This window comes from Lepidochelys olivacea, assembly GCF_965140295.1.
Source record: "Lepidochelys olivacea isolate rLepOli2 genome assembly, chromosome: 6".
Classification (NCBI taxonomy): Eukaryota; Metazoa; Chordata; order Testudines; family Cheloniidae; genus Lepidochelys; species Lepidochelys olivacea.
In genome coordinates, this window is record NC_140416.1 from 86247910 (window position 1) to 86270609 (window position 22700).

Consider the following 22700-nt stretch of genomic DNA (forward strand, 5'->3'; position numbering starts at 1 on the left):
TCAGGAATGCAGTCTCATAACTTCTGTTAGCTAGTACGTAATCTAGCTAGAAATGCGTTAGATTTCCTTTTGTTTAATGACTGGTAAAATAAACTGTGCTGGATGGAATGTATATTCCTGTTTTTGTGTCTTTTTGTAACTTAAAGTTTTGCCTAGAGGGATTCTCTATCTTTTGAATCTGATTACCCTGTAAGGTATTTACCATCCTGATTTTACAGAGGTGATTCTTTTACCTTTTCTTTAATTAAAATTCTTCTTTTAAGAACCTGATTGATTTTTCATTGTTCTTAAGATGCAAGTGTTTGGGTCTGTGTTCACCTGTACCAATTGGTGAGGATTATCATCAAGCCTTCTCCAGGAAAGGGGGTGTAGGGCTTGGGGGGATATTTTGGGGGAAGACATCTCCAAGTGGGTTCTTTCCCTGTTCTTTGTTTAACACGCTTGGTGGTGGCAGCATAGGGTTCAAGGACAAGGCAAAGTTTGTACCTTGGGGAAGTTTTTAACCTAAGCTGGTAAGAAAAATCTTAGGGGATCTTCCAGGCAGGTCCCCATATCTGTACCCTAGAGTTCAGAGTGGGGAAGGAACCTTGACACGTCCTCAGGAAAGGTAAGGTCAGAGGCTCTCCTCCTTTACTTTCTTTCTGGCACAATGTCACAGAGAAGAGATGGAAGCACAGCAGAGAAGATACAAACAGCATCATTAGGAGGTGGCACAGCTGCTGCCAGATTGATTGAAACCTGTCTTAATATATTATAAAAATCAGAAAAATCGCAGAATTGTAGGACTGGAAGGGACCTTGAGAGGTCATCTAGTCCTGTCACCTGCACTCATGGCGGGATTAAGTATTATCTACACCATCCCTGACAGGCACAGTTGCAAACTTTCATGCAGTAAATAAGCACCCCAACTTTTACAATAAGCCAAAAATCAATAATCCCATTTCAAAACAAAGCCAAAACAAGCCAATCCCTAAGAACCCCAACACACTATGTGACTAGATCCCCCCAGTGTGCAGTCTGGGACTGTGGTGGACCCACTGTGCACCCCTCTCTCTCCCCGTTGCCCCTGCTTGACCCCCTTTGCCAGGAGCTGATCAAAAAAAAAGAAGCAACAAGCTACTAGCCAACAAGCAACTCACAAGCCAATTAAGCCAAAAGCAAGCCCAATTTCCATGCTTTTTTCATGGGTTTGGCATGTCTGCTGACAGGTGTTTGCCTAACCTGCTCTTAAAAATCTCCAGTGGAGATTCCACAACCTTCCTGGGTAATTTATTCCAGTGCTTAACCACCCTAACAGTTAGGAAATTTTTCCTAATGTCCAACCTAAACTGCCCTTGCTGCAGTTTAAGCCCATTGCTTCTTGTCCTATCCTCAGAGATTAAGCAGAATAATTTTTCTCCCTCCTCCTTGTAACAACCTTTTATATAGTGAGAATCCCCCAAAGCAGCACCTCCCTGAACCAGTCTCTCCCTTAGTATGGCTGAAAAAACTCCTGATGCCTTGTGAGTGCTTTGTGCTTCTAGTGCTGCAGACAAAACTTAGGAGGGGGAGAGAATGCTGCAAACAATGCAGTTCCCAAGCAGCACATTCACCCTTTAGCATACCAGGCCAAGGGCCTGTGTGTGTGTGTACAGTCAGGGAGCCTGCAGTATTTCCCTTTGTGCAGCTGCCTGTAGGCACAAAGAACACAGGCTAGTGCGTGCAGAACTTGTGAGATGCATGCATAGCTAGAACGTCTCCTGGCCCTGTCCCAGGTCCAGGCAAACTCACAGATGCTGGGATGAACCGAGGTTGCAGACCTGGCTATAGGTCACTGGCACCATTCCATCTCCATGACATCAGAAGGAATTGGTGAACAAGACAATGGAGATGGCCAGATGACATCACACCACCTGCTGCAAAGAGGGGCAGAAACTTTAGAACCTACTTCATGCTAAAATAATTCAGACTGCGGCTCCCTTTCCTTCATGTTCAGCCAAACAGGTAGTGTTTCAAAAAGCTCTTCCCTCTACCTTGATCCTTTCACATGGTCACACTAGTTATGATGCATGTGGCTTGCTGATGTGCTTGTCTGGAACAGGAACACAGTCACTGCTGGAAATCATTTTGATCATTCCACAGGGGGTATCCGGCTATTTACCCACTTTTGAGAGCCCTGATCGAACACCATGAACCCCAGATTTATCCACTTTAAGGGGATATGTGACTCTCAGTCTCTCTAGGTTCTTCATGGCACCCATCACTGCAGTAACTGAGCTCAGATTTCTCTGAACCAGACAAAATGAGAGCTTGCTCCTGTTGAAGGCTGCCAGATGGAACTCTGTAGTGCAATACTACAGCTGGGACTCGGGGATCCACACCTTCTGCTCACACACTATCCAGCAGCCAGCACTCACTCACAGCTTAAAAGGCAAATATTGGCCAAAGTCAGAGAAGGGAATGCCGATTTCAATACACATTAGGATACCTGCCAGCACGTAGTAGGACTTATACAAACCATCAGAGCTATACCTACCAGAGAAGGGGGAAGAACTCAACCAAAGCCTTTGGGCTGATTCCAAAATACACTTTGACAGCATTACATCCAGCAATACTGATGTCAGAAGCCCACAAGGCAGTTGCCACAGAATCCACTCCCTCCATAATCTTTTCATTTTTCTAGTTATGTTTCTAGTTCTTATAGTTAACAAGAAAAATCTTCCAAACACGAACATAATGACAAATATAGTGCTGTTAATCTTAGCCTGCAGACAGCCTGAAAACAACACTCAGATTCATGGTAAAGGAATGTTGACCCTGAGGCCTAATAGTAAACATTTTGTCTACTGTTAACTATTTAGTTGATCATTTAGAAGAAACCTCCAGATGCTAAGTTTATATCCCACATTCCAAAACGGCCACAACTTCCCAGGTGCCATAAACTCCAACTGTCCACCCTTCCAACTAAAACCTCCATCTTCTCCCCTGACAACTTCTACAATGCAGCTAAGCAAATTCAGTGCAAATACTAGCAGCACAAAATATAATGAAATGCATTTATATAAAAATTAACTCAGAAGCTGACCCTATTATTCATTTGTATAGTAAGTTTACTAAAAATCTCATTTCTGGATTTACCAGAAGGTGCTGCAGAATTTCCAGCCTGCTGCCCTGAAGCACCACAGAAGCCAGCTAGTCTTGCTGCAGAATTCAGTTCAATTTCCAGGTCCTTGATTTAGTCAGTCCTACCAGAAATCAGTGGGATGGGTGAGATGCCCTGCCCAATCCTGGGGACAGACTTGGTGAGAAACTAGAAGATCTGAAGAGGACTCTTCACCACTAAGGCTAACCAGTTTAGGTCATCTCCGTGCCTCTCAGGAACAACTCCAAACCAAGACAGCATTTTTAAAATATTTTATTTATTATACAAACTATTTACAAAATCCATGGGCTTCCAGAACCTGCTGAACTCCACTTGGAACTTGCCAGCTAGAACTGGGGCCTGGCCTCACTCTCTTAGTCTCTGGTTTCTAAAACATGCAACATAACTCTCAAATACAGGCAGAGGACAGGCCCTGTGAGGTCCACGGCAGCGCCAGAGAGTGAGGAATCTGTCTGAGATAGTACCATGCATCAAAAACTTTCTACTGAAGCGCCTCAATTAGGTGGGAATATTTAAGGGACCAACTAAAATAAGGAGCCTCTGCAGCAGAAAACATACAGTACAGGTGACCACAGTGCATTCCGTACCTTGCCCCCACACTGGTGTCATTGTAAGGGCAGCATATAAGGTGAATGTGTTGGGAAGAGGAAGGAAGAGATTTAGGGACAAAGAGGCTCTACCGCTGAAGTGGTGGAGCCCTGGGGGAAATAGGACCAGCTAACAGCTTATGGAAACAATAAAGAAAGGTTATCAAATAAGAACTAACAGCATCCACCACAGTTCTGACTGCACTTGTGTTGAAAGAAAATCCTTGGCATCTGTATAACTGCAGAGAGGCGAGGGGTGCTGGCTGTCCCACAGTGAGGATTAGGGAGCTGTTTCAAGCAGATGAAGCTACTCGGTGTTCAGCCTCTCAGTCCTCAATGTGAAAACAGTCCAGCTCTAGAGAAAGAGGGAGAGGATTCCTGAGGAAGATGTCATTGGCAGAATAAGCCTATAACCACAAGGTTCGAAAGGCCCTTGCCAGGCCAAAGAACAAGACGTAAGATTGCAATGAGGGAACAGCACCACGCTGCGCCTCCCCAACCAACAGGAGTTGAGCGGAGGAACACCGCCACCTTCTTTTGGTCCCTAGGGAGAGCAGTGAATGGGTGGAACAGTATACGAGAGCCCCAACTGCACTGACCATAGAAGCCATCCAGAGTGCAAATAAGTTGGAACCCCAGAAGAGGTCAGAACCTTACAAAAAGGGAGCCTGTTTTAAAAAAGGGACAAATCAGCCACTGCTAAAGTGATCAGTCAGGGATGAAATGCACCAGCTGTTTAGCAGGCTCTCTCCCAGCACTTCAGTGCCTGAGAGGGAATTAACCCACAAGACTGAGAAATCCCAATGAGCCATGACAATGCTTGGAGTTCCAGCTGGTTTGGGCACCACAATGGCTTATACGTCTGTAAAGATGTGATGCACATGCTCCCTAAGAATGGTTAAGACACTGCTTTAATAAAAAAGACATTTTTCTATAATGTTTCCCAAGATTCCTAACGTATTTAGTAAGTTGTATTGGAAAAGTCAAGAGCCAACTTAAAAGCCATACCTCACAAGTCCTGCCCAGTTCAGGGCAGCTCCAGCTCCAGCAGAATGAAGGGACTGAGGGTGATGGCACAATTTTTTGTTTTATCTATTTTTCTAAAATTAGCTCTTGGGAGAGATGCTAGATTGAAATCCCAACCCAGGATCCTGAATCCTCTTCATTCCAGTGACTGCACTCAGCACAGGCAGTGCAGGTTCTTCTCACACACCAACCACTCACCAATGTGCTTCCACTCTTGACCTGAAGAGATGCACTTTAGGGGCAAGTTGGAAGTTCAATTATCTGTTCAGATTTTGGCCTCACTGTTGAAACTGGAAAGATTGCCAGCCAGGATCCTTGACTCCTCACCCCTTTACTTCGCTGGGATGAGAGGAGCTGAGCAGACAGTCAGAGGTAACAGAACCTGGTAGTTATAAATTTGCTGCTCATAACTGTCTCCCAAACTGAAATCTGGACAATGTTAGTGCAACATGCCACCTGGTGGGCTACTCAGTCTCTGTCTGGGAGACGCTCCAGTTTCGTACCCTGTCTGCTGGAAAGCCAGCAACACTAGAAGGAACAGCAAGGAACAGTGCTCAGGGAGAGAACAGCAGAGGATTGGGAGGAGAGAAGGCCAGCTGCTCTCCAGGCACCAACACCCCTTTGGGAAACACTCTCCTCTTCCTCCAGCATACTTCAGGCAGTGCCTCCTGCTGCCATGTGATAGAGGTAGAAGCCAAGACCCTGTGGAATGTCAGGGGCTGAGGTACTGGATTCTGTCCAATACCATTACCCCATCTGTAATTCTGAAGCCCACTGCACATAGTAGTAGCTGCCTGCTGGCCAGCTGGCCTATCGCATACTACATACGTGCCATAAAGGTGAACGTTGGAGAGGCTTTTGTGCTCAGCATTGAGGGCTCACACTCTCATACCCATCCCCTCTCCTGAGGAAGGGAAAGGAAGGCAAGGGGTGTGGGACAGCTTCCTGTGTAACTTTAGGACCACCATCAGAAACATTCACTGAAGGAGAATCTCCTCTTCCAGCTTACTAGCAGAGGCCTGTACCAGCCACTGTCAGTACAGAAGGACGCTCCTGCTGCCAGCCCTTGGCAGAGGTAGTACAGTGTCACTGCCTGGGCCAGCGCTTGTGCTCTAAAGAGAGAGCGTTCCTTTGGGTTGCTCTCTCTAGCAGATGCTGCTCTCCCTCCTCTCCAGCAAGGCAAGAAATGGCAGCTTCCAGTGCAAGTGAGAGGAAGAGAACTGGAAGCCCTAATGGGTCAGGGACTGAATAGGAAAACAAGCCTGTGCCCTTCTGAGACATGCAATACAGGGGGAGTTACATAAGCTACAGGGGAGCATCAGCAGAAGGACCTGAGCCAAAGCATGGAAAGGTGTTAAGGCTTCCCACATGCCAGATCTCCAAAAGAGCTTCAAGCTGGTCCTCGCCCAAAACAGCTACAGTACTGGCTGCTACATAGACGTCCTCCTGTGCCACACTGCAACTCCTGCTCATGGACTCTCTCCCCTTCCAGAGGGACAAAGGCACAGAGTCCTGGGAAATCCCAGTGCCACACCACCCTGACAAATGTACCACAGTTCTTTTGCCGTACCACTCTGAACTGAGATGGGAGTGAGGGGAGAGTGTGAGGCGAGCTCTTGGTGATGTACTCTGGACACGGAAAGACCACACGACAGTCCTCTTTGCACAGAGTCTGTGCTCTGTCTCCATTGCTCTGTGAAGAGAAGAATGAGCAGTAGACACAAGCTACGCCTTGCCCTGAAGAGCCAGGAAGCTAGGATGGGGAAGGGAATCACAGCATGCCAAAGCCCTCACATCCCTCGCTGATGGCCAGCTGCAGCATCTTGTGCACCTCTTCATAAGAGTCATAAGTCGGGAGGCACAGCTGGTTAAAACTGAAAAAAGAAAAATAATTAATACGCACCACTTGTGCAGTGGGGGAATGTCCATCACAGGCACCTCCAGCTGCTCACTGCCCTTGGGTGAGATGACATGGTGTCGACCACACATCTGTCACCCATTATATACAGGCCACCCACCACATGCTTGCTACCAGCATCTCACAGTTCAGAGGGGCCAACACACTTGGCATGCAGTGTTGGCAGCTCACCACAAGGCATGCCATTAGATGAAGTACTTGCCACTCAGAAGCACATAATGTAATCCCACACGCATGCTGCAGGGAGTTCAACAGACAGGGCACTCACCAGGTGTGGGCTGTCGGCAAAGTACTATGAGTTGGAGCTGCGATGATTTGGAAAGATGGACAGAGTGCAGCAAACCCTCCCGGAGGCAACTGAGAGGAACCAGTTGTGAACTGCAACAGCCGGGCCAGTTCCTCCTGTGTGAAACTGGAGACCACGGTCCAAAACCACCTCATGACCTGACAGGGACCAGTAATGGCAGAGCCAGGTCAGGGAAGCAGAGTCACAAAAGTACAATGGCAGGTTATCAGAAGAAGAGCAGGCAAAATGTCTTGCAAGAAAGTAGCTCTACCAACTGCCACAGCCACCCCTATTATGAGGGCAAACCAGAAAAGGAACAATTGCATAGTCACTTCTCACCAGCCACCTTTACCCCTTGTTGCTACCACCCATCTCTATTACGCTAGGAATGTCTCATCCATCTCCCACACCATAGGTGCTCCTCTCTATTGGAAATGCTTAATGGGAAAGCTAATTAAGGTTTAGGATACAAATCATATCTGCTTCCTGCCCTAGGCTAATCTTTTGCTCTCCCACATCCTCTGGTGCCTTGGCAGGTTGGAAGGGGGAACAGTTCTAGTGTCTGTCACTAATGTAATTTGTTTCCCTCTTGGACACTTTAGCAGTTCCCATCACTTCTCTAGACAGTCTCATGTGCCCCCCTCATCAGGGTGGGATGTTCTCCTGGAATAAGTCCCGGGTCACTTGCTCAGGAATCTCTACTGGCTGCCAACCTTCTACCTCACAATGATATGGACTGAAAAATCCTCAAACCATCCCTGATATATAGGCATATCATCCTGAACATCTTCACTGATGTGATTCCCAACACCAGCATTGGGCCAATGCTGAAAATGCCCTTACAGTTGCCTTTTCATTTCTCAATACAAATGCTGAACTTTCCCCTGCTGCAGCTGCAGTGCAGCCATCCCTGTTCTGCCCTCAGTGGCTTCTGTCCTCTTTGTAAGCTCCCTTTCCAAATGCAAAGTTTGCTCTCCTGTGTCTACACCTCCAGGCCCAGGTCTTGCTTTTCCACTCTGCTCTTCTCCAAGTTCTTTCCAGTTTTTCTTTCTGGAAGCTTCTCCTGCTTTCAGCAGGCAGTCTCCATATGAAGCCCAAGTGACACAGAAGACAGTCAACCCATTCCAGTGGAGGAAGAAGAAAACTTCCCACCTACCTTTTCTCGGAAGTGCCAGGATCCTCCCACCAGCACAGCATGAGCCTTGAAATCACAGACACTGATGTCTCCAGTACCACACATCAGCAACTGAAAGGAAAAAGACCTGCAGTTACAAAAACAGGAGCACAAAGTACCCATGAAGCCAACCATTATTCCAGTTACAATAGTCAGTTTTGTGCCCTTAAGAGGCATGCAGGATGCTCAGAGTGCTGGGCCCAGGACATATGCAAATCTAGTAAGACCTCATGATCTCAATCAAGAGATAGGATGGTATCTCATGCCGTACCAGCTTCTCCTGTTGGATATAAGATAGGCTAAGGGAAGGAAAAAACAGCTGCCAAACCAGGAAATAGGGGAAACACTGAGAGGAGGGGGCTAACAGCAGTGATGAGCTGCCAAAATATTAACAACCAGTTCACTCCTCACCCCACGAGGGAGTTGTGGCCCACCCCCGCTCCCCCTGCCCCATCCACCCCCCTCCCGTCCCCTGACTGCCTCCAGAACCAGGCAGGAGGGTCTCATGGGCCACCGTAGTGGGTGCCCACCCTGCCCCTAAGAGCCAGAGAGACCTGCCGGGGGGGGGGAGGGGGGGAGTCACGGCAGTGCTTACCTGGGGCAGCTCCCAGGAAGCATCTGGTCGGTCCCTCTGGCTCCTAGGGGCGGGGCAGTGTAGCTGTGGGGGAGCAGGGGTAGTGGTCGCTCCCGCCACTGATCACATCAAAAGTTGCGCCTTAGGCACCAACTCCGTGGGTGCTCCGGGGCTGGAGCACCCACAGGGAAAATTGCCCTGCCCCGCGCCTGGCCCCATTCACCTCCAGTCCGCCTCCTCCCCTGAATGCACCACCCCGCTCTGCTTCTCCGCCCCCCACCCCCCAGCTTCTCACGAATCAACTGTTCGCACAGGAAGCCTGGGAGGGCTGAGAAGCAAGCGGCGGCTTCGCTCTCAGACCCAGGGAGGCGGAGGCCAGCTGGGGCGCGGAGCGGTTCCCCCGTGCACCCCCCTCCTCCCGGTTACCTGCTGCGGCGCGGGCAGCCCTTCTCGTGCCGCCCCGCCCCACCTGTGCTCCGCCTCCGCGGGCCTGAGCACAAAGCCGCTGCTTGATTCTCAGCCCTCCCAGGCTTCCCGTGCAAACAGCTGATTCGCAGGAAACCGGGGGGGGGGGGGGGGAGTGGAGAAGCAGAGCGGGGCGGAGCGTAACTCAGGGGCGGAGGCGAGCTGGAGCCAGGAGCGGGGTGGGGAGCTGCCGGTGGGTGCACCCACCAAATTTTCCCCATGGGTGCTACAGCCCCGGAGCACCCACGGAGTCAGCGCCTAAGGGGCCACTTTTGGCCATTTGTTAAATTTAGAAGCCCTTTTAGAACCGGTTGTCCCGCTTCCAAATTTAACAACCGGTTCCAGCGAACCGGCTCCAGCTCACCACTGGCTAAGAGTCCTATGCACCCCATTGCTATTCTAGAATCTTGTCACCTACTGAGCACACCCTCTTGAAGTACCCTAAATTGACTGGGGTAACACAGCTACCCAGAAAACAAGAACTCACGTCTGGCTGCCCAAATGACCACTGTACAAAGCAAAGTACTTGACAGACTATGCAAAGCGGTGAGTCTCAGAGCTGGAACTAGGATGCGTGCACCAAGGATTCTAGGCTTTGATGTTAAATGGGGAGCAGAGAAATTGATCAGTGCCTCTCTGTCTTGCCCTGGGCTCAATATTATGGTAGAAGAGTGACCTAAAGGAACTGGCCCTGTCCTCTAAATATCATTCCACCTGCCCTAAGCGGCATTCACAGTCTGGCTAGCCTTCCTACTACCCCAGGGGACTTAAGAGCATCTGAACCCATGACTCAAATACCCATTGATTAGGAATATAAACAATAATGATACATTATTATCCCTGAAGCCTGCACATACATGAGAGAAGAAGGAAATATCAAACAACACTCAGTGCCTTCTCCCTCAGATACATACGCTCACAATGGAGAGGAGGGAAGGAGGGGGGGGAAGGTTTTGGAAAGACACACTTTGCAAGTGTTGAGGCTTCCCATCCCCAACCAGCCCTACTTTCTTCTGAAAAGGAGGGTCAGTGGGCAGGCAGACTCAGGATCAGCAGCACCTACCTCAAGCTCATTCTCATCAAAAATAGCTAGGAGGTTTTCAGGAACCAGCTCATTGAGACCTGAAAGACAAGAAGAGAGTAAGTGGCAGTGCCTCCAGAACAGGGAGTTAGAGCCAAGCAGGGAGCACACAGTACCTCACCTTTCAGGAAGTGATCCACCTCTTCTCTAACCTGATTGGCCAGTCTGTATTGGGCAAGTAGATTCAGGTAGAAGATCTTATTTTCATTGGTTACTAGGACCTGAGCCCCTCCAGTTACCAGCTCAACCACCTGAAACAAGAGGCCACACGAGGATGTCAGTGTAAGAGTGTGTGAGGATGAGCAGTATCTTCCTTGTAGCGTAAACCCCCATCTGAAGAACCTCTCCCTACTCCTACGTTACTGATACTCTTCTTCTGTGGCCACTGCTGCAGGGACATACCACACAATTCCCAGCCTCTCCTACTACAGATGAAAGGAGTGGAGACTGTCCCACCCTCACCCACCACCTCTCACCTTCTCCAGCTGCCCCAATTTGTTGTATTTCTCCTCAGCGAAGACGAGCTCCATCTCACTCACATCATTGTTCAATATGAAACAAACCTTGGATTTATAGAATTCTGGGTCATCTGTTTCAAAATACTGAGGAAGAAAGGTAGATGAGGTACAGCGGGTGGAGAGAGAGAGAGATTTAACATACACTGCTGAGCAGGAATTCTGGGTCTGCTGGAAGCAAGCTCACATTCAGTTTCACTTCAGCCTGGGCTTAGCACAGAAGGCTGTGTGGCCTTACCTTGTAATGCATTCGCAGTCCTATGATCTGAGCCAGAAAGGATCTGGTGAAACGAGCTCGCACCAGCTGCTTGTAAGCTCCTCCCAGAGATGACTCATAGAGACACTTCCCAACCAGGCGGCCTGCAAACTCATACACCTTCAGCCGTAGATGTGGGGACCGGTCAGGGTTGGGATGCACCTGCAAAGGACGGGGATCAGAATTACTACAGTATCAGCCATAGTTAACAGAAGTGACAGCAATGACCCCAACTGGCATTCACATTGCACACCACATCCAGGAAGATGCCCTCACAGCCCTTGAACTGCACCCTAAATCTGAACATAGATTCATAGCTTTTAAGGCCAGAAGGGATCATTACAATCACATTTCTAGTCTGACCTCTTTCATAACATGGACCATAGATTTGGCCCAGTGCTTAAGGTAAAGCTGTTGTGGGTCTCAAGAATGACACTCAGAGAGCGCAGTAGCAGAGATTAAAAACCAGAATCCAGCCAGCAGAGACACAACATGAGCCACATGCATTGTCCCAAAAATTTGCCTTCCACCCCATGACAGGAGGAAGGGATTCTAATAGGCAGACAGACTGCATCTTCTGCCCAATAAGGCCTTCTTAGGTAGTGCCAACCCCAGTTCCTGAAAGCCTTGACTTCCCTGTTAGTGGTGTACCTTGCTGGCTTATGAGCCAGTGCTCTTAACTCTGCAACGTGGTGGGACATCCAAGCAAGAATTTGGAGACAATTTAGGAGGATTTGGGGCAGGCCTGAGAGCAGCCGGGGAAAGCAGGCAGGCACAGAGGCTGTTTTGATGTGTTTGCTGTTTAGCTGACAGCATGCCTACATGTCAAGTTCTGTCCACTGAAGTAGGAAGGTAAGGACTCACCAGTGCCTGGTTGTTGTCACTGAAGCGGGTAAAGAGCTGATTGGTGGTGTTAAATAAAGCCTTACAGATCAGCTCAAACCACTCTCTGCGGGGGCCTCCCCAGTCCAGAGCTACAAGATAAAATAAGTCCAAAACCGGTCAGCTCTGGGCCACATCCAGCTCTCTTCCATTTCTTCTTCCCACCCAGAGCTGCCAGAAAAACAGAATAATCTCTCTGGCTAGAGCATCATTATCTCTAAGTCACTGTGATGGGCAGAGCATTGCCTCTGGGAATGGGATCACAGGAAAATAAGTACAGAGATGGCCGTTCACTTAATTTTCCTATAACTGCTCATATCAGACTCCTGTTACTGAATGATTTTCCATTCACTCAGACCTGTGGTTTCACATCCATTAAGTGAGCATGAAATGCAGGAGATTCATTTTCACACATTTAAATACACAAGTGACTGGTGAAACCTCTCTATCCACCACATTCACATCCCCTTCTCCACCCAGGTGACCAATATCAAACCAGCCACTATTTACATGTGACACAATCGGAAGCCCAGCTGCAAACTCTAAAAAAGGATGCTCTTGTAATGAAGGCACTGAACGGGGACTCAAGAATAATGTGTTCTGATACCAACTCAGCCACACACTCAAATGTATGGCCTTGGGTAAGTCACTTAGTCTCTGTGCCTCACATCTCCATCTGTAAAATGGGGATAATAATACTTCCCTACCTCACAGGGGGTTGGGAGGCTATATTCATTAATGTTTGTTCAAAACTACAGGGATGGAGGCCATAGAAGGATCTAGACACAGATGGATATGTTGCAAGGCAGCCAGAATTCCAGACCAGCAAGTGACTCTCAGTATGCTCCTGGCACACCCTCCTCAAGCCCATAAAAGTTTCTGTTGGAGCAAGTTCCCTTACCTTCTTCATCCTGGAAAACCACTTCAAAGTTTTTGCTCCAGTCGGAAATGGAAAAATTCCGTGTTGCTTTCAGAGACTGAGAGAGTGAAAGGAAAAGCATTAGCAGCAGCGGCCACTGCCCAGGGCTCAGCATCCATGCACGGACGACTTAAGTAAAGCAGAATGGGAGGGGCCCAGTCTAGTAATCTGAATACAGGATGGGGAGCCAGAAACTAATCTTAGGCAGGTCATTTTCCTTTCAGTCTCAACCATAGGTGTGTTCTCCATTACAGAATTTAAGAGAAAAGTTCCCCACATCTGACAGCTCCTGGTCTCAAGACCAAGACAAAATTTGCTCAATAGCAACAGCCTAAGCATTGCCCATTCACAGCACTTCCCCCAAAACTGCCCCCTCTCCTACCCAGAGGCAGCAACTCAATAGAGTTTACAAAAGTTGCTCCTAGCTACAGACGGTTTAATAAAGAAGCCTTAGTTCTCTCTGGCCCATCTGTCCAGTTTAGAAAACAGCCCCTCAGAAAGAATGTAGAAGAAAGAAGCCCAGGGAGAAGTTGCTGGTTTACATTTACCTGTTACAGCATGATTTACTTTAACAAAATCTTTCAAGTGACTGGAAATATGTAGGCCCACATTCCTGATCCCAATTAAAGATCTAAGTGCAAAACCTGTACCCTAAAGACCCCTGAAAGCAACAGTAAGCTCAGACTTAGTTGATCATTAAATAAATTGGAGCATCATGCTAGCCCCTGATTAGTGCTTATTTCTCTGATTGCATTTGCCATGTGTGTTGTCCTCATTTTTCAAGTGTTTATATTTCTCACCCCCACATTTAATTTTTTTGATCTTATCTGCCTGCAATGCTCCAGCTAATGGCTCTGCAGCAATTTCCAAGATAACAGGGTACAGAGGGAGTCTCTGAAAATGCTTTTAGGAATTAAAACTGGTTTGGATAATGAATCAGTACCTGAAGCCTCAGTGCATATAATGTACAGCCTGTCCAACCTGCAGAAAATATTCCCAAATCTAAATTTACCAACTATATCAAAGAGAATCTCAACCAGTCCTCCCTCCCCCACAACTGGTCTTTTCCATTTCTGTCACAATTCTAACCCAAAACACATATGGCATCACAAGTCATGGCAACTGATAGTTCTATTGCATCTAATTTAGAAGGTCATTTAAGGACTATAACAGGTGAGTTTGAGTCAAGTCTCACTGCTAATGCTCTGCAGAACACTTCACAAACAGATTGAACCAGTGCTCTGGGGCTGTTATTGCCACAGTTCCACATTCTTTGGCTTGGTCTATCCTAACGGACATGACAGTAATTCTCAGAGTATCTAGGGTGGGTTCCCATTTTTCAAGGATTAGTAAGCATCTGATATAGGACAACGATCAGGATTTTCTTATATTTTTCTGAAGAACTGTGCAAGGACACAACAGTGCCAGGCCATGGCCTCCTCCCTGCTCAGAGCATCACTGGCTCTTACAGTTTAAGGGGGAGGTACACAGCTTCCCATAAGCAGGAACAGTTACCAAACCCAAACAAAGCACACTGGACGAAGGCAGTATTCGGGGCTCTTTCTACCACACACAAACTAACTGCCCCTCTAGCCTGGACATTGCTACTGCCATACCAGGAGAGATCAACTGTCCCTGAGTCCTAGCAGCTATCAGAGACTGATGCCAGAGGTTTAAGAAGAAGATATAAGGCTTTCAGCATATATCTAATTATGTAACACTATCAAACGGGAAATTTTTTTTTGCTTCCCTTCCCAAAGCTGGCGATCAGTTTATCTCCTGGAGCTAGAGGCTCAAAATTGTCATTGTTCCCGCAGTTGGTGTCAACTTGGATTTCACTAGAGAGTAACTGAGTGGCAACAAAAGGTGCAGGGATGGGTCCTGGGCACAAGTGGGAACAGCCTATTGTCCCCCCAGGTGCCAATTGTCACAAGCTCACTCACAGATTCCAGCAGGCCGTGGCGGCTGACCTTCAGTGTAACCTTGGAGTGAGGTCTCTTCATATGCACTTGACGCAACTCCCGCTGGAAGAAGTTCACTTTGTCCTGAAAAGTCTCTGAGCCTCCTGAAACAGTGATCTTATTATGATTGCATCTGAGCTGCCAACACCTCACGTGTCAGGATGGGGTCCCCATCCCAATTTGCATAGGACTGCTCTATAGTCAGAGTGATCTGCCATGGAAGGCAGGGACAGCATAACTCCCAGGGGACAGTTTGTGGTTTAGTCTCTCAGACATCCAGCCACTCATAGAGATGCCTTCAGAGGAATGACAGAAAAGCCTGCTGAGCATGAGAAGCCAGGGACAATGAAATCCTTCATTGGAAGTGCTATCAGAAGCAGAAGGAGAGACAGAGGACTACTCTACAATTCCTAGAGGGTTATAGAACTCTAAGTAGATGGGAATAAATGACCTCAAGAGCTAACTCCCTGCCTGCCACCCCGAGATGCTTGCAACCTGAGGATGCAGCAACCTGAATCCCCCAATCATAGTGTCTATCCCACCAGCCTCTTTTACCTATGTTTTTATGCAGAGAACGAATGAAAGTGGCTGCCAAGATGTTCCTCTCCTTGCAGCTGAGCTCCACGGGGGGCTGGATCCCATCATCTACCACCAGTGTCAACAGCTTGTGCACAGGATCAGGCCCGTGGTAAGAAAACTAGCAGCAAAGAGACACAGGACAGGGGTCAAACTACTGTGCAGCAGAAAGCACAGAGTGTGGGGTACACATACCAAGACCACTTTCTGCACACACACCTTCCCATCTGCACACTCACACAGAACCAATTAACAGGCACACTGCCTCTAGAGCAGGGGTGGCCAACCTGAGTCTGAAAAGGATACAATACAAGACAATTTACCAGTGTACATTGCCAGAGAGCCACAGTAATACGTCGGCAGCCCCCCATCAGCTCCCCCGCCCCGCTCCCCGCGCCTCCCACCCACCGGCAGTCCAGCGTCTCCCCCTCCCTCCCAATCAGCTGTTTTGTGGTGTGCAGGAGGCTCAGAGGGGGAAGAGGGAGGAGCGAGGGCATAGCAGGCTCAGGGGAGAGGGCAGGAAGCGGTGGAGTGGGGGCAAGGCCTGTGGCAGAGCCAAGGTTGAGCAGTGAGCACCCGCGGCACATTGGAAAGTTGGTGCCTGCAGCTCCAGCCCGGAGTTGGTGCCTATACAAGGAGCCGCATATTAACTTCTGAAGAGCCGCATGTGGCTCCGGAGCCACAGGTTGGCCAACCCTGCTCTAGCATCTGGATTCCAGCTGGGATGTTGCCTTTATAAAGCCCACTTCAAACAGTATGGGCTTCAGGAGGACCAAATCTAGATGCCTTATTCCTCCTCCAATAAAGCAATTAGGAGAAGTGTGATACAGGACTGAGAATGATATCTAGGATCCTGATGTTAGGGTGAGGAGAAGAGACATGGCTGGCCCCTGCTCGCACACATTTCCAGTACTCTGGTAGGAAAGGTGTTTTTTGAGTTCCTGGATTTCACGTATCTAGCTGCTCAGTGGAAATAACCACACTTCGCCAACAGCAGATCTAACAGGCATTATTCATTATTATTATTATTATTCATTATTCAGCAACAAGGGGTGATAGGGTGGAAACTGCAACAATAACTGGATGGAGACAAACCCACCTTGGTGCCAGGACATACTCTGAAGGTGAAGAGGCGCCAAGGAATGATCTTCAAGTAGAATTCCTTCACTGAGAATTGCTGGGGAGCCGTAGGGAAGAGAAATCATTAGCAGCCATATTTCTACTAAAGCTCTTTTCTGAAGTACTCTAGAATCAAGACACAGGATGAACAAACCCACAGGAAAAGCCTCCTTCCAAAACCTCTCCTGTGACAATACACATGCCCTTCAAACCTCCACTACGCAGTAACATGGGAGAGAAGAATGATTGTAAGCAACTTGGCAAAAGGACTTAATTGTTACACTTGTCTGTGAAGCTCCCAGGACACGCTGATGTGATATAAATATAGCAGTAAACCAGAGCATGCATTAACAGGCCAACGGCGCACACCTTAGCTTTTAAAAAGATAGTTGGTGTATAGGAATTTAGGGTGGAAGCCAGGATTCAAATAGCAAGGGATGCTACAGTACAGGACTGCAATGCATTGACAGAGCTGGGAAGTCCTGAGGAAAGTTATCCTGCATTGGCCAAATTATTGCTGTTACTCCTTCAATGTCATGAACATCAAGTTCAAACAAATAAAAAAAAAATCTTGCAATTGTTGAAGCTGGGGTGACCAAGCCAGTTTGCTGTCTTCACCATGCAGAGCGTTTCTGGCAGAAGGCCCTTAGCTGTGGAACTCTCTCTCACTGGAGAGCAGGCTAAGCCCCAATTTTAGTTCCTTTAGGGCACAATACAAGACTCCCTTCTGCACAGGCCTCCTTCAGCAAAGATGGCTGGGGAATAGTCAGCAGCAATTTTCCTGGAGTTGAGCAAGTGAGAACAGCCCTGTGTAAGTGACTGGGACTGCTGGGCTGGACAGCCTGGATCTGTTGGACAGGAATGACGGTCTATATTTATGTATATGGTGCCCAAACACTACAGTTATGGGTGCATAAAAAAATACACAGATTAGACAGGTGCACAAGGGGTCTCTCTTCCAGTCCAAGCAGTAGCTACAACAGAAGGCATTCAGAATGATCTCCAATATCAGGAAATTTAACAGTGAAGCTTGATGAAAGTCCAAAACTGTCTCCCTGAATCAGAGTGAGGGGACTACTGGGTCATTCCCCCTCCCCCTCAGACATCATTCCTAGTTCCACATTTTCTAATACTGCATCCAATCTAGGTTTAAATATCCCAAGCAATGTGCCTTCCCCTTTACCGTTTGGTGACTGTTTCACAGCCTCATCTCTCTCTCTGTCAGGAAGATTTTTCCTAGATTAGGGTTTTACATGGGTACCTATTACTGTATTACTTGAACCCCTCCCAAATTAATGGATTGGCAAATTGAGGTCTCTAATGGAATTTTCTGCTCTTCTGGCTTCCCTAGGCACCCTGCTTAGGATAGGGGTTTGGTGGGGAGTGGAGGGTCAATGGTTGCTGTAAATATTGATCTGGTTACAATGGCAAAATCTACATTGTTCTTTTCTTAATTTCCTGCCATTTCTCCTAGTTATACCTCAAGGTATCAAACTAAATAACCACTCTCAGTTCTAGGTTTTTATATTTTAATCCCTTCACTTTAGCTGTTAAACAGATTGTGTTTTTCTAATCTTTCTTCCTAAATCAGCCTTCCTAGTCCCCGATCAGTTTTATTGTTTTTAATCTGATTTTCTTCCTTCTAATCATGATCTATAAGTACTCAACACTGAGGACACTTGATGCCCGATCTCACCAGACCCATACAGGAGCTAATTCAAAGCCCACTAAAGTCAATGAAAAGACTCCCATTGACTTCAATGGGTTTTGGATCAGACAGAGATATTGTTATATCCCCCTGCTCTGTGATACGATGCTTCTACATATGCAATGCTAAAACTGAAGCAGTCTTTTTAACTGATACTGAATTGCAAACTCTAAATTTTCTGCCCACTCCCTCTCTTGGTCTCCCTCAGCTGTTCCTGCTTTCCAGGTTTCTCGCTCCCATTGATTAGCTAGGTGGGGGATCATTTTTCCCCAGATGTTGCAGCGGCATCTTTGGATCCTTTAGGGGAGAAAAAAAAAAAAAACCAGAGGAAAGGAATCTGATATAACAAGTTTAAACAAATACTTAGTTTCGACAAACTTTACCAGCCAAGTTTGACGTGTCTAGAAGCAGAGCCCAAAGTGATGGGCAAGGCAAGCTCTGAAATGCCAGAACATTTGAATCAAAAGCTAAAGAGCAGCAATCATGTGGGCTTTACCTTGGGTGACACATAGCAATACACTTTTTTGGGTTTCTTCACTTTCTCAGGAGTCTGGCCGTCAGATGGAGAGTCTTCATCCTCATCCTCAGTTGCGGTAGAAGGACGGCGCTGGGAGGAGCCCAGATGAATGGGTGGGAGGTGCCACTGCGTGTTGGCATAGCTAGTAGAGTTGTAAAGATAGGCTTCAAAGTAGATACTCACCCCTGACGTGGACACATTGCGTTCTACAATGTTCATTTCATTTTCTAAAGGACACAGATGGAACACGTGTAAAGCTTGATACAGCCAAGAAACGAAGTTCAGCATCTCACATTAAGCTCAGAGTCCACAGAACAGCACTAAGCAAAAAGTCTAACCAGCTAAGTGGGAACCTGGTAAAGTGAGTCAATAATGAAAGAGGCTCAAGAATGGGATATGGAGACTTTCACCTCCAGGACATCAGTATGTCGAGCCTTTCCATAGGCCTGGGAGACCTGGGAGACAGGGACGGTGGGGAGGGAGAGAGAGAGAGTAGGAATACAGAACCTTTTACTTCTAGGGCACCAGTTCTAACCTGACTCCTGCCTGTAGTGACCAAAAGCCATAACCATATGACAGTCATTCAGTAGCTTGTGTGAAATAAATTGGTAGCTTCTCTCCTTGTGGGACAGAGAACCACATCACAAAACAATTAGGAATGAGAATACCACCTATCTTTTACATACTACTCTTCATCTGTAGATCGCAAAGCACGCCCAAAATTGGCTCCCCTACCGTTAACCTGTGAGATGCAAAGGAATGAGTAGGCCACAGTCAACTGCTCAATCTCTAAAAAATTCCCCTCTGAGGCAGGGGAGGAGACAGCTCCTGAGTTATACCTGTTGTGGGGATAGGGAATGTGTGTCTCCAGTGTTTTCTCCATCTAGCTTTCTTTGCCAGCACCAAATTTACCTTATTTAAATAATATTTTAAATTAATGGACATTACCCAGGGCAACCGAGTGTGGCTGGCATGGAGGGAAGCCACATTTAAATAAAAAAACAGCTCTACTTGACTAGACCATATGGCATCCAGTAGGAAGTGCAATTGGTCTGGGATCACCTAACATCTCTTAACTCACCACTTAGGACAATAATGTCAAAATCGCCATTGCTAATAGGCTGGTTTTGGTAGCAGATGCAAGCATGGAAACAGCCTTTATGGTGCAGGGTAAGTCGCAGAAACACTTGGCAAGTCTGCCGATTGGACACCACGGACTTCTCAAACAAAATGCCAGAGCTCTCTTCTTCTTGGGGACCCAGCTAGATAAAGAGAGAGAACATCAGTGGAGAGAACAACACTCTCTAGCTCAGTAGGAGACTGGGAGAGAGGGACGGAGTCCAACTCACCTCATGGATGGAAAGGCTGTAATTCTGCTCATCTATCAGGGACACAGAATTGCTGGTGGGATTATCATACTCATCTCTGGGGACAATCTGCAAGGTGTGCTGCTGCCTACAGGTCAGCACCAGAGTGGAGAAGTGGCAGACGATTTTGGTCTTGGAAGGAACCACCATCCCTGAAACAAAGAGAGACAATTTAGAATCAGAGACTGCCCTAGGTACAGCAGCAGAGAGCTAACAAGATAGGAGCACAATGCCCTGTAAAGAATGGATGAATTCTTAATACGTTCCCCACCTCTGCAGCTAGAGAACCAAGCCACTAAGCACTGAAATGCATAGAATGGGGAGGAAAGAGCTTGTCAGGGGATAGAGGCCCAACATGCTGAACAGGGTTAACTCTCAGCTTCACTAAGGACATTTAAAAGAGTGTCCTCCACTCCAATCATGCTAGCACTTTAGCCCTCAACTCTGGAACTCATTCCCACAGCCAGTCCAATAAAGTACAGATCAGTGGATCTGTAAGCCTCAGCTAGTAATGCAAGCTTTAGCCAGAAGGGTATTGAGTAAGTTTTGGGCATCCTCTTTTTTTTGGAGGCAATAAAGGGGGCAACTTAACTGGTATCGTGTCTATTTGTAAAATTATTTAATGGATGTATTTTTTATTGTACATGCACAGAGGGTATAAAATATGCTGATTGGAATCAAACAGGAAAAAAAATAATTAAAAGGAAAAAGGAAACTTTTCCAACTAATGGATAATTAATCTGTGAAATTCATTGCTAGAGGAAATCAATGAAGCAAAGTTAAGAAGATCCTAGAGGATTAGAGTCAAATCAAAATAGCACTTGCAGTGACATTACCTAAGATAAATTATAATTCTCAATCGTTGTGCATAAAGGCATTCTCTAACCACTCAGCTGGGTCACGATGAAGGCACCATACCATGCCTTGTGGGTAACAACAGCTATGTAGGCTGAGAGGCACTAGCAGCCTACTCCAGTATATAGCAGCTTCTGTTTTCCTATGTTTGCTGCCCATAAGCTTGCTTAAACCAAGAGTCTCTGCTACTTGGGGTGGCATGTGTGAAGAACAGAATCCAGAAGGGGTAAATCCTCCCCACATATCTATCTCAGCTCTCAACACATATACCTTGGGGTGTCTGACACCTCTATATCCACTCAGGCTCACTACCGATTCACCTAGACCTTACCTGGCTGAAACACTTTGTAGTAGGGGCTGTAGGCCACATTCAAGCCGCCGAGCTTTATGGTAATCTCATATCGCCCAGCCCTGCGCACAGTGAAGGCCACTTTCGCCACATTGGAATTGGGCTCCTGAAGGACTTCCTGGGTCACAGGAATATCCATTGCTAGCTCCACATGGCAGATTTGAACTCGCAGCCCCACAGGCCGATGAGCAGGGAAGGGCTGCCCATTCTTATAGAATAACTGCATGGGGAATGGAGAAGCCCAGGTCAGCAGAGATATGGGGTGCAGGGACAGAGAGAAACCAGCCACCTTGCAATAGAGGGGCAGGATGGAGCCCTGCCTCAGCAAGGGAGTGAGGGGACAGCAAATGCAGGACAAGGCCCCACAGCCCCATGGTATGGGCACCGTTCTTCTACAGAGAGAGCGGACAGTGAGTACCTTTGAGCCCTTGACCCCTCTCCCTTGTTCCTTATTGTGCTCGGGTTCAAAAAAGTGACTTGAGAAGAACAAGTTTCTGGGCAATTGATCCCTGAATTGTTAGTGTGCATCCAGATCAGGATCAACAGAACCCAAGCCCAAAAGGAGAGCAGGGGAAACCGCATCCTTAAAGGAAGACCACTAGGTCTTGTCCACATGTCCCCAGAGAGAACTATGTAGTGGCCCCACCAATTCACCATAAAGGAAGGTGCATAGGAGACACTCACCCCAGCAATTGACCTAGTCTGTGGCGATGACACGCAACAGCATGAAAGGAGTTTGTTAAGACACAAACACTATATTCAGCTCAACCACGAAAATGTCCTAATAGACAAACAGGAGAGGACCTCACCCTGTCCCACACCCTCCAGACAGTGAAGAAATTTCCCCTTCATCTCCTAGAGATAAAAGGCCTACCCCCAATCTGTGTGGAGACAGAAACATTCCCTTACATGCACTCGGAAGGCCATGCTGTGGCCCACCTCATAGGGGTCCTTCCAATCCCAGGAGACTTTGCAGGAGCGGGGGTCCAAATAGTTGCCTCGCACGTAGTCATAAATAGTTCGCTCCCCTCGGCGCTCCCGGTCCTCATGCTGGAGGAAGCTGACTACACGTGCGGCAAGCTCAAAGAGGAACTTAATGGTGAAGAAGAAGACTACAATGGATACTGTGATCCCACCTGCAGCAGGGAAAGAATACAGTATGGTTATGGTAGCATGGCCCAGCAAGGCACTGAGATCCCACCTGCACTGAGATTGGATGCCTTTCTACAAGATACACTCTAACTCAACCAGAAATTATGGGCTAGATGCAGAAATTACTATGGGAACTTCAGTGGCCTGTGTTATTCAGAAGGTCACACTAGATGACCATAAAGGTCCCTAAGTTTTAGACTCTGTGAATGACTATGAATTGAGTAAAAAGAAAAGGAGTACTTGTGGCACCTTAGAGACTAACAAATTTATT

The 22700-nt window shown here is 47.4% G+C and overlaps 1 protein-coding gene across 4 annotated transcripts in view; it reads right to left on the reverse strand.

The window, feature by feature from the left end:
- Positions 1–3378: 3378 nt before the first annotated feature.
- The window catches only part of AREL1 (apoptosis resistant E3 ubiquitin protein ligase 1), a 28277-nt gene continuing 8955 nt past the window's right edge, over positions 3379–22700 (reverse strand). For 2 of the 4 annotated variants that reach the window (XM_084632014.1, XM_084632015.1), the window contains 17 exons: positions 22187–22413; positions 21260–21497; positions 20056–20225; positions 19788–19968; positions 18686–18933; positions 16462–16539; positions 15342–15483; positions 14769–14890; positions 12808–12883; positions 11889–11998; positions 11007–11186; positions 10730–10855; positions 10375–10504; positions 10236–10294; positions 8116–8205; positions 6942–7117; positions 3379–6629 (listed from right to left, as the gene is read on the reverse strand). In XM_084632014.1, coding sequence (XP_084488140.1) covers positions 6527–6629; positions 6942–7117; positions 8116–8205; positions 10236–10294; positions 10375–10504; positions 10730–10855; positions 11007–11186; positions 11889–11998; positions 12808–12883; positions 14769–14890; positions 15342–15483; positions 16462–16539; positions 18686–18933; positions 19788–19968; positions 20056–20225; positions 21260–21497; positions 22187–22413 — 2456 coding nt within the window. In that variant the 3' untranslated portion in view covers positions 3379–6526. Of the gene's footprint in view, positions 6630–6941; positions 7118–8115; positions 8206–10235; positions 10295–10374; positions 10505–10729; positions 10856–11006; positions 11187–11888; positions 11999–12807; positions 12884–14768; positions 14891–15341; positions 15484–16461; positions 16540–18685; positions 18934–19787; positions 19969–20055; positions 20226–21259; positions 21498–22186; positions 22414–22700 lie in introns of those variants that run through there. The other 2 variants (XM_084632016.1, XM_084632017.1) reach the window with 2 other exon arrangements.